General features: G+C 40.2%; 1 protein-coding gene across 1 annotated transcript in view; it reads left to right on the plus strand.

Annotated features, from left to right (window-relative positions):
• hydin (HYDIN axonemal central pair apparatus protein) overlaps nucleotides 1-11,798 on the plus strand; it is a 915,145-nt gene that overhangs the window by 23,476 nt on the left and 879,871 nt on the right. The window contains exon 3 of the mRNA XM_043707374.1: nucleotides 3,991-4,116. Coding sequence (XP_043563309.1) covers nucleotides 3,991-4,116 — 126 coding nt within the window. The remainder of the gene's footprint in view (nucleotides 1-3,990; nucleotides 4,117-11,798) is intronic.

Consider the following 11,798-nt stretch of genomic DNA (forward strand, 5'->3'; position numbering starts at 1 on the left):
AAATTCTCTTTTATTGGATACTTGCATTGCATTACTGTAATAGAAATATTACTAACCCAAGTCTGCGTAATATCCATCTCTCAGTGCATAGGTTGCATCAGAACCTCATGGGTTGCGAACAGTGCTAAATATTTTCCAGTCATCAGCTAACAATTCTACTTCTGAATGATGATGATGATAGGAAAATCACTGATGAAGCAGCCGAAGATTCTTTTAGGGGTGGGGGGGGTTGGAGGTGGGTGAAGACACTAATTGGCAGAATTCTTCCATTGATAACATGGCCATCCAACAACCATCATACCATAAGATGGAGCAGAAGTAGGCCATGTGGCCCATCAAGTCTCTTGTCCTTTCACTAAGATCATAGTTGATCTGGTAATCCTCAACTTAGTTTTTTGAGCTTTTGCCCCTTTCCCTTGATTCTCTCGCTGATTTAAAAATTAAAGCCAATTAGCTTTTTGCATCAGTTTGAGCTTTCCAACGGCTGCAGGCTTGCTCTCAACTAAACATTCTGTCGAGTTTTTGCTATTCTGGTACTTTTTCCCTGCTGTCAAGCTTATCCTGCTCTATGAGTAATACATCATTGGTTTTACTAAATCAGGCGTACCTCTTCCTCTCCTGCCCTCATATCTGCTAGTTTGCTGCCTAACCCATCCTCTAGCCATTTACCTGTTAACTAATGAAAATTGGGAGTCTGTCACTGCTTCCTGTTTCCAAGGGTGGAATTAGAATTTGGAAACAGTTCAACATCAGTTTCTTCCTGGGTCAGGGGCTGAACATTGTTCACAAGTAGTTTGCCCACATTACTTGATTGGATAATATTTTCCATTTTTGTTTCAGTGAAGGGTTGGGGTAGGGAGAAAATTCAGACGATTAGCTATTTTAGGGTTCAATGTGATTGCAATGGGAATTCCAGCAGTTGCTTATTTTAATTGTAAATTAACTTGACGTTTACAAATTCTTGTGGGCTTCTGTCTTTCATTTTAATGCAGTCCTGATAGGGCACTGCCCTGGAGCATTATCATTCCAAAATAGCACAACAAAACTTATCTGTTGCTTCTTGAGCCTGAAGTACTTTTTTCTCCTAAACTGTGTGTTCATATGGAACTGTACCCCTCAGATATGCAAGTTCAAATGTTGAATTAACCAGGAAGATTGAAGAATGTGTTAGTTTATGGAAATAATAGAACTAGGAAAACAATAGAATGTTTTCTTAAAAGTTTCCATTATTTGCTAGGAATTTTGAGATGCCCATCCTGGTTGTGTCCAGTTGGATTCTAGTGATCCTTTTATCTACTGTAACAATACTAAAATAACTGCTTTTCAAGTGTACGATTGCATTAATAAGTTTTGAAAATTCAGTTTTCAGGAATGAATAATTGACGGGATTGCTTTAATGCAAATTAGGAATAAGTCACTTGGAAGAGCCATTGACAGTTTGTACATTTCTAATTAAAAAAAATTGATGGATAACAAGGCTTGATTTGTTGCAGCATAGAGTCTTGTGACCTGATCTTGATCCTGCTCCCAAAATGTTTTTTTTTATTCTTCACAGCATTGCATGTTAACGTTAACAGATATTATTTTTTTCAAAAACAATATATTTTGGTGAACTTTGCTTTGTATAAGGTGTGAGGTGATAGTTATGAGAAATTGATATATATGTTTTTCCTTGTTTTTGCACCTGATGCTAGTATGAAAGTAATGTAAGGTCATAACCTTCCTGTGTTGTGCAGTCACAAGTCAGCAATACTGTAATGTTTTTTATATCTGGAGGCATGACTCAATGCTTTAAAATATGACTTGGTGCCCTTGAAGCACCAGTTGTTGTCTATTTCCCGACTTGGCCCGAAAGTTAATTTGTTGAACTTGGCAAATCTGCAGTACTGATTGGTCTTCACTTGTCACAAACAAGTTGAATTTTACAGGGTAACATTTGTGTAACTTTGTATAACTACTATCATTTCTTTTGCCGTCAGTTTTAGACTAAAGTTTGTGGGTTTAATACGGAGATGAAGAGGAATGACCTCTGTCAACGTGTTGGGAATCGGTGGAGCTTGCAAATGTGCATAGGGACAGGATTTACTTGTATTTGGCAAAGAATGGACTTATTAGGATAGTCAGCATGGCTTTGTGTAGGGAAAATCTTGTCTCACAAATTTGATAGTGTGTTTTTTGAGGAAGTGACAAAGATGTTTGATGAGGGTAGAACAGGGGATATTGTCTACATGGACCTTACTAAAGCATTTGACATGGTAGGCTTGTCCAGAAAATTAAGTCACATGAAATTAAGTGTGACAATCCAGATAAGTGTGAGGTGATACATTTGGGAGGTCAAATGCAAGAGGACAGTTTACAGTAAATGGCAGGACTATTAGGAACATTGACATTCAGAGGGATCTGTCGCTCCCAGAAAGTGGCGACGCAAGCCGATAAAATGGCAAAGATTGCGTAAGAGCTGAAAATGTTTTGCTGGAAAAGCGCAACAGATCAGGCAGCATCCAGCTGACCTGCTGCGCTTTTCCAGCAACACATTTTCAGTTCTGATCTCCAGCATCTGCAGTCCTCACTTTCTCCTAAAAGATTGCGTAAGGCATACTTGCCTTTATTGATTGGGGCATTGAGTATAACAGTTGGCAAACTTATATTTGCAGCCACACACAACTTTAGCTACGCCACATTTGGTTTATTGTTTGAAGTTCTGGTCACCACACCACAGGAAGGATGTGGAGACTGTGGAGTGGGTATAAAAGAGGTTTACTAAGCTGCTGTTTGGGTTGGAGTGTATTAGCTTTAAGGACAGGATAGACAAACTTGGATTGTTTTTGTTATCGTGTCGGAGGCTGAGGGGCGAACTGATAAATGTATATATCATTATGAGAGGCATGGATAGGGTGGGTAATCAGCGTCTTTTTCCCAAGGTGGAAATGTCAAATATTAGGGAACATAGGTTTAAAGTGGAGGGGAAAAATTTAAAGGATAAGTATGAGGCAAGTTATTTTACTCAAAGTGCATGGAACATGCTGCCAGGGGAGGTGGTAGAAGCAGGTATGATAGCAAAGTTTAAGAAGGATTTAAGTAGACACATGAACAAGCAGGAATAGAAGGTTATGGAGCATGTGCAGGCAGCTGGGATTAGTTTAGAATGATATTATGGTCTTCCTGACTCCCCAAAGCCTGTCCACCAACTACAAGGCACAAGTCAGGAGTGTGATGGAATACTTCCTACCAGCCTGGATGCGTGTCCCTGTAACAACACTCAAGTAGCTTGAAACTATCCTGGACAAAGCAGGCCGCTTGATTGGCACCACAACTTCAAACGTCCACATCCTTCATCACGAGCAGTGAGTAGCAGCAGTGTGTACCATCAACAAAACAAGCATTGCAGAAACTCAGCCAAAGTCCTTAGACAACATCTTCTAAACCCATGACCAATTCCACCTCGAAGGGCAAAGGCAGCAGATACTTGGGAGCACCACCACCTTCAAGTTCCAAGCCACTCATCATCCTGACTTGGAAATATATTATCATTCCTTCATTGTCACTGGGTCAAAATCCTAAAATTCCTTCCCTAGTGGTATTGTGGATCAGCCTACAGCATGTGGACTGAAGCAGTTCAAGAAGCCAGGTCACTACTACCTTCTCAAGGGCAACTAGGGATGGTCAATAAATGCTGGCCGATCATGTCCACGTTCCATGAGTGATTTTAAAAAAATACTTGATGGGCTGAAGGGCCTGTTCCTGCGCTATACTGTTCTGTGTTCTATGTAGTGGATACAGGGATACTGAATAAATTTGAGTAGGAGATAGACAGATTTTGAATTAGTAGTGGAGTGAACGGTATTAGAGAGCAGGCAGGAAAGTGAATTGAAGCTGAGCTGAGATCAGCTGTGATCATATTGAATGGTGAAGCAAGGGCTGAAATGCCTCCTGCTGTTCCTAGTTTTTATGTTCTTAAATAATATAATTTCTGTTTTTTTTTCCTTTCAGTTGACTCCCTCAGCATTCATAAAGGAAATGTCCCTTGACACAAAACAGAAATTAGCAAGTACTCATGAGATGTATCTTCCTTCTGTTATTGAGCTTCTAGACATGACTGAAACTACACTCCAGAAGGTACAGTCCACTATTCCCATCAAATTTTCTGATTCATTTTGTTTTAAATCAAATACTTGAATTTCTGTGTTCATAATGAATTCATTTCTTTAACTTTTGTTCTGCCCAATTAAGCATGCTATGATATGTAGTTAATTTACTTACAATGGGAAAGAAAAGCAGGGGATTAAAAAAAAAGCCAGAAGCTATCTGTGAGTATCTCAAGTATCCTCTGATGGCTGCTTTAGTTGACAGGTATTGTCTAAAAACTGCAGTAGCAACTGATCATGCAGTTTCAATAGACCTCCTTCTTGACATTTCCGCAAATGCTGTTGTTATGTCATTATGTGTATTTGGCTTAGTTTGAAGTGCTACTGCGATCTAAGTAGGGAATTATAATTCACAATAAAAACTGAAAGAACTGCTGATGCTGGAAATCAAAAACAAAAACAGCTTTAATTCTAATTCACAGTTTACTTACAAAAATTTTATGTTTTGCCTTTACCTAGGATTAACCTGCACTATATTGGATCTACTGGTACAATGTAACTATGATAGTAATACCCAGGATCAGAGGTTAAGTTACTGGGGCTGCTTTTGGGAACAGGGAGAATTATGAAATGATCTACAGTCTGTAACATGTGTGAATCTCTCTTAAAGGTGCCATATTCATTCCTAGTAAAGTTAGTGAGGGGAACTAGGAAGTTCAGCTCGTGCTTGCACTGGAATGAGTGTGGCTTCTTGGTCCTGAATCATCATATCGCATTTTGGCCTTAATAGATGTTCAAACTCAAGGATTACCAGCCTAGGAATTGACTGGGAGGAGAAGGTGGGCTGTTTAGTTGGTGGGAAAGGCACAGATTGGAGAGGCAAGGAAGTTTGAGCTTGACCCTTTAGTGACCAATTAAGTGGCATTGCAAAGACTGAGGTTTTCTGGCTGTTAGATTACCTGGTGCCTCTTGATGGGGTTGAATTTTTTGCTGCCAGGCCTTGACATTTAATCCCATTGGGGCTCCCAAAAGTTACCACACTGAGGTTACTGATGGCTTTCTAACTGGTGAAAAGGGCCACTCCATGACAGTGTCAGGTCTTGTTGTACATTTTGGATTTATGTTGAAAATCTTGGCATATTATTGGCACAAACGTTTTGATGTTGGACATTAGTGAATTGGCAGCACACTTTAAAACCTGCCCAGTTCTCTCTTCATTGACATCAATGGAAAGAAAAGCAGGGGATTAAAAAAAGGCCAGAAGCTATCTGTGAGTATCTGAAGTATCCTCTGATGGCTGCTTTAGTTGACAGGTATTGGCTAAAAACTGCAGTAGCAACCGATCACGCAGTTTCAATAGACCTCTTTCTTGACATTTCCGCAAATGCTGTTGTTTTGTCATTATGTGTATTTGGCTTAGTTTGAAGTGATACTGCGATCTAAGTAGGGAATTATAATTCACAATAAAAACTGAAAGAACTGCTGATGCTGGAAATCAAAAACAAAAACAGCTTTAGTTCTAATTCACAGTTTGCTTGGGAGTTTAAAGATGTTACTTAAGGATTAGCTGTGCTTGATATGGGATCTGATTAGAAGGTTTTATAAGAGAGAATTTAAAAATTTTGAGTGAATGTTATGAGTGGAGGTTTTCACTATCAAGTCTACAGGAGTAAGTATTGTATTAGATTGTTAGAATTTCCATCTGGTCTCTGAGGTTTTGGAAGGTGTGCCTTGGTTCTCTAGCCATCGTGGCTATTGAGTGAGTGGCCAAGGAGTGTATGAGGAGCCATAGATATGGGTGGGGTTCATGAGATGGCTCTGAATTGGCATGGGCGTTATGAGGAGCAGGTTTATATAGAATCCCTACAGTGTTGGGCCCAATTGGCCTAACAAGTTCATGCCGATTCTCTGAAGAGCAACCCACCTAGACTCACCCCCTATCCGATTCCTGTAACCCTGCATTTCCCATTTTTAGTCTACCTCACCTACACATCACTAGACACGATGGGCAATTTAGCCTCAGGGCCAATCTACCTAGCCCGTGTATCTTTGTTTTGTGGGAAGAAACCAGAGCACCCAGAGGAAACCCACGCAGAAATGGGTTAAGTCACTTAGGGAGAATGTGTGGACTCCACACAGACAGTTATCCAAAGCTGGAATTGAACCTGGGTCCCTGGTGCTGTGAGGCAGCAGTGCTAACCACTGAGCCCAAGGTTGGTGAGGAAGCCTGCACGTCAAGGGCTAGAATGCCTAACAGTTTCTAAAACAAAAGGATTAAGACCTAGAGAACCAAGGCACACCTTCCAAGCAGCCTGCCTCAGCAATTGACAACCTATATGGCCATCTACACTCTGTTGGAGGTGTCATAGAGTCATGGAGTCATACAGCATTGAAATCGACCTTTTGGTCCAATTCGTCCTGCTGACCAGGTTTCCCAAACTAAACTAATCCCATTGGCCTGGACTTGACCCATTATCCCTTTAAAACTTTCTTATTCTTGTACCTGTCCAAATGTCTTTTAAATGTTGTAACTGTAACTGCATCTTCCACTTCCTCTGGCAGTTCATTCCGCATACAAACCGCCCTCTATGTGAAAACGTTGCCCCTCCGGTCCCTTTTAAATCTTTCTCCTCTCACCTTAAACTTATGCTGTCTAATTTTCAACTCTCCGAGTCTCCTGTACCCACTATGCACCTCATGATTTTATAAACCTCTAAGGTCACCCCTCAACTTCCTATGCTCTCGGGGAAAAAAGTCCCAGGTGAACGTGAGAACTACAGATGCTGGAGATTGGAATCAAGAGTGTGGTGCTGGAAAAGCACAGCAGGTCAGGCTATCCAGCCTCTCCTTATAACTAAAACACTCTGGTCCTGGTTACATTCTTGTAAATTGTTTCTGCCCTTTCCAGTTTTATAACATCCTTCCTATAGTAGGATGACCAGAACAGTACATGGTACTCCAAAAATGGACTCACCAACGTTCTGTCAACTGCAACATGACACCCCAACTCCTATACTCAATGGTCAGCAATTGAGGCAAGCGTGCTAAACAGCTCTTCACCACCTGTCTATCTGTGATGCAACTTTCAAGGAACTATGTACCTAAATCCCTAGATCTCTCTGTTTGACAACACTATCCACGGCCTTATCATTTACTGTGTAAGTCCTGCCTTTGGTATCTTAACAAAATGCAACGCCTCACATTTATCTAAATTAAACTCCATCTGCCACTCCTTGGCCCATTGGCCTAGTTATTCAAGATCCGGAAGTCTGACTTTGTTTTACACCCTTCCCTACCACATGACCACCCCTCTGCCCCAGCTCAAAGTTTGCATCTTTAAGGAAACAGGGGAACAGAGAAATTTCTCCAAGGTAACTATCCAAATCAGTAGCCAACCTCCACTCCAGTGAGTGTTGGAAAGCAAGGAAAGGAAAAGAAACATTACAGAAACCATTGCCATGGAAGCTAAACAAAAATGTGATTACTCTTGTAAAAAGGATGAAAAAGACAATGTATTCTGGAATTAAATTGGCTGAGCATTGGAGTTATGCTGAATTAAATGTTGAGCACCCCTGTGTCACAGCAAGAAATTCATTTCTTTGAAGGTAGGCGTTGGAATCAGATGGTTGCTGCAACCCTGGACAGCTGTCAGAGCTCTTATATGAAAGAAATCCAGTAAAAGAAATTCTCATAAATTGAAATGTCATCTTTGATCTCAGTGTCTGTCAGCTGCTGATAGTTGCTTCCTATTGTGAGTTTTGTTTAATTATGGCATTTACCTTGGCTAGACATATAGTTAGTGAAAAATGAGATGTTTAATTTAGCTGTTCAGGAGACCAGCTAACAGATTAGCAGTTTTGCAGGATAAGAACTGGGCTTTATAACTACTATTGGTAGAAATCTTACTGTGAGTTAAGATCATGGGCTGAATGTGACATATTGGTGATATTAATGATGTGCCATAATGCCAGGGATTTTGAATATGTTAAATTGAGTGTCTCTGCTTATTTAGGGAGACACTGTGAGGAGTATTGTAACTGCTGGGAATGGCTCCAATAAGACAGGAATGGGGGATGGGTGAGTAGAGCAAGGAGAATTGAAATCTGCTGCTGACCTGCCTCCGATTTCTAGTTTTGTAATACTGGAACTTCTTTCCCACATTAGAAACAGTAATGATGATGCCTATTCCTTTTATGATGAGGAGGTGCCGGTGTTGGACTGGGGTTGTCAAAGTTAAAAATCACTCAACATTAGATTATAGTCCAACAGGTTTATTTGGAAATACAAGCTTGAGCACTGCTACCTGATAAAGGAAGATATTGCTGTGCTGGATGCTAAATAATTGTGAACATTCATGTCTACTGTTAAAATAATTCAACATGAGTCATAGAATCATAGAGATGTACAGCACGGAAACTAACCCAATCTAGTCCTGTTTGCCAGCACCTGGCCCATATCCTCCTAAACCCTTCCTATTCATATACCCATCTAGATGCCTTTTAAATGTTGCAATTGTACTAGCCTTCACCACTTCCTCTGGCAGCTCGTTCCACACACGTACCACTCGTTTAGTGAAAAAGTTGCCCCTTAGGTCTCTTTTATATCTTTCCCCTCTCGCCCTAAACTTATGCCCTCTAGTCCTGGACTCCCCCTATCCAGGGAAGAAACTTTGTCTATTTATCCTATCCATGCCCCTCATGATTTTATAAACCTCTATAAGGTCACCCCTTAGCCTCTGACACTGCAGTAAAAACAGCTCTCGCCTAATAAACCTCTCCCTGTAGCTCAAATCCTTCAACCCTGGCAACATCCTTGTAAATCTTTTCTGAACCCTTTTAAGTTTCACAACATCTTTGTTCAGCAGCACTCCCTAGGACCTTACCATTAAGTGTATAAGTCCTGCTAAGATTTGCTTTCCCAAAATGCCATACATTATTTCCCAGGCAAAGAAAAATATTCTGAAATATATTGCTCAAGTGGTGAATCCTCAGTTCCATGACATGAAATATTATAATAAAGCAAAATATGAAGGAAATTAGTCAAGTTGGAGGAGGACAGATTGCCAAGATCTGATGGAACACATCTAAAGCTCCTGAGCGATGTGGGTTATGACTGAGGAATATAGGAACCAGAGAAGGCCATTGAACCCTTCAAGCCTGTTCACCATTCCATGAGATTGTGGATGAATAGTGGTCTAACTCCATCTATTTGCCTTTGGCCCATATCCCTTAATACCTTAACAAAAATAAATTGTCTCAGATTTAAAATCAACAACTGATCCAGCATCTTTTGTGGAACTTTTGTGGACTAGAGTCCAAACATCAACTCCCTTTGTGTGTAGAAGTGCTTCCTAACGTCTCTCTGAATGGTCTGGCCCAAATTCTCAGCTTGTGCCCCTTATTTCTAGAATCCCCAATGAGTGGAAATAATCTGTTTATACTGATTTTTCATATTAATATCTTGAAGACTCTATTAATATCTTGATCACCCCCTTTAACATTCTAAATTTTAGAGAAAACATACCTAATTTGAATAATCTCTTTTTATAACTTGATCCTTGAAGTCCAGGTAATTCTTGTAAATCTATATTGTACTTCCTCCAGGCCAATATATCCTTCTCAAGTTCTGGTGCTCAGATTTGCTCAAAGTTCTCCAAGTGGGGTTTTGTATAACTGCAGCATAAGTTCTGCACCCTAGTGCTCCTGCCCTCTCGATATAAAGACTAACATTTCATTATCTTTCTTGATTATTTGCTACATCTGTTTGTGATGTTTTGAAAATCCATGCACCTGAACCCCAAGACTCTTTGGCTGAACACTACTTTTTTTTATTCATTCACCAGACGAGGGCATCACTGGCTAAGTCAGCACTTATTGCCCATCCCTAATTGCCCAGAGAGCAGTTAAGAATCAACCATGTTGCTGTGGTTTTGGAGTCACACGTAGGCCGAACCATGTAATGATGACAGTTTCCTTTCTTAAAGAATGTTAGTGAATCAGATGGGTTTTTCCGACCATCTGCAATGGTTTCTCAGTCATCACTGGACTCTTATTTCCAGAATTAACTTCATATCTAAAAAGTATCCTGATCTATCTTTTCAGCCCAAAATGGATAACCTCATACTTGCTTACATTGAACTCCATCAGCCACAGATTTGCCTATTCACTTAGTCTGTCAATATCCCTTTGTAATTTTATGCTATCGTCTCCACTGTCTACAATGCTGCCTAACCTTGTGTCATCAGCAAGTTAGGAGATATGACTTTTTATACCATTGGCCAAGTCGTTAATAAATAATGTGAACAATTGAGGCCCTAATACAGATCCTTGTGTGACTCCACTGGTGACAGCTGACCAATTTGAGTACGTACTCGATATCCCTACTTTCTGTCATCCACGACTCAATCAATAATTTGCCCTCAGTTCTAATGTTTCCATTTTCGTTAGCAGTCTCTTATGTGGGACTTTATTAAATGACTTCTGGAAGTCCATATAAACACTAACATAGATATTCTCCGTATACCGCTTTAGTCACCTCTTCAAAGCTTCAATGAGATTTGTCAGGTGTGACTTACCTGTCATGGGTCCATGATGGCTCTCCCTGATTGAAAATTTTCAAGGTGTTCAATTACCTCATATTTGATTCTCGACTCCAAGATTTTCCCCACCACAGATGTTAGGCTAACTGGTCTGTAATTCTCTCGTTTTCATCTTTCACCTTTCTTAAAAAGTGGAGTGATGTTTGTAATTTTCCAATCCAAAGAGATGTCTTCTGTATCAAGAGAATTCTGGACGGTTATAGTCAGTGTCTGAAATGTTCTCCCTTACTTCTTTTTAACACCCTCAGATGGAAGCTGTCAGGATCCAGGGATTTGACACTTTTAATTCCATTAATTTCTTTATTATCGATGTTCTACTTACATTAGTTTTATACTGTCTTTGTTCCCGATCCATTGTTAATTCCCTTGGGACTTTGAGCAAGTGATCCTCCTTTTCTACTGTAAATACTGAAGCTAAGTAATGTATTCAACAATTATTCAAAATATTGATGACATTAAAAATTTCAGGGTATCTGTCGAGATTGTGTGTGCTGGCATACTGGAATATGTAATATCTTTTCTGAAAAATAAGAAGTCTGATTGAAGTTCTGTGGGAAATCATGTCTCACAAACTTGATTGAGTTTTTTGAAGAAGTAACAAAGAAGATTTATGAGGGCAGAGCAGTAGATGTGATCTATATGGACTTCAGTAAGGCATTTGACAAGGTTCCCCATGGGAGACTGATTAGCAAGGTTAGATCTCATGGAATAAAGGGAGAACTAGCCATTTGGATGCCGAACTGGCTCAAAGGTAAAAGACAGAGGGTGGTGTTGGAGGGTTGTTCTTCAGACTGGAGGCCTGTGATAGTGGAGTTCCACAAGGATCGGTGCTGGGTCCTCTACTTTTTGTCATTTACATAAATGATTTGGATGCGAACATAAGAGGTACAGTTAGTAAGTTTGCAGATGACACCAAAATTGGAGGTGTATTGGACAGTGAAGAGGGTTATCTCAGATTACAACAGGATCTGGACCAGATGGGCTGAAAAGTGGCAGGTGGAGTTTAATTCAGATAAATGCGAGGTGCTGCATTTTGGCAAAGCAAATCTTAGCAGAACTTATACACTTAATGGTAAGGTTCTAGGGAGTGTTGCTGAACAAAGAGACCTTGGAGT

Source organism: Chiloscyllium plagiosum, chromosome 17, assembly GCF_004010195.1.
Source record: "Chiloscyllium plagiosum isolate BGI_BamShark_2017 chromosome 17, ASM401019v2, whole genome shotgun sequence".
Lineage (NCBI taxonomy): Eukaryota > Metazoa > Chordata > Chondrichthyes > Orectolobiformes > Hemiscylliidae > Chiloscyllium > Chiloscyllium plagiosum.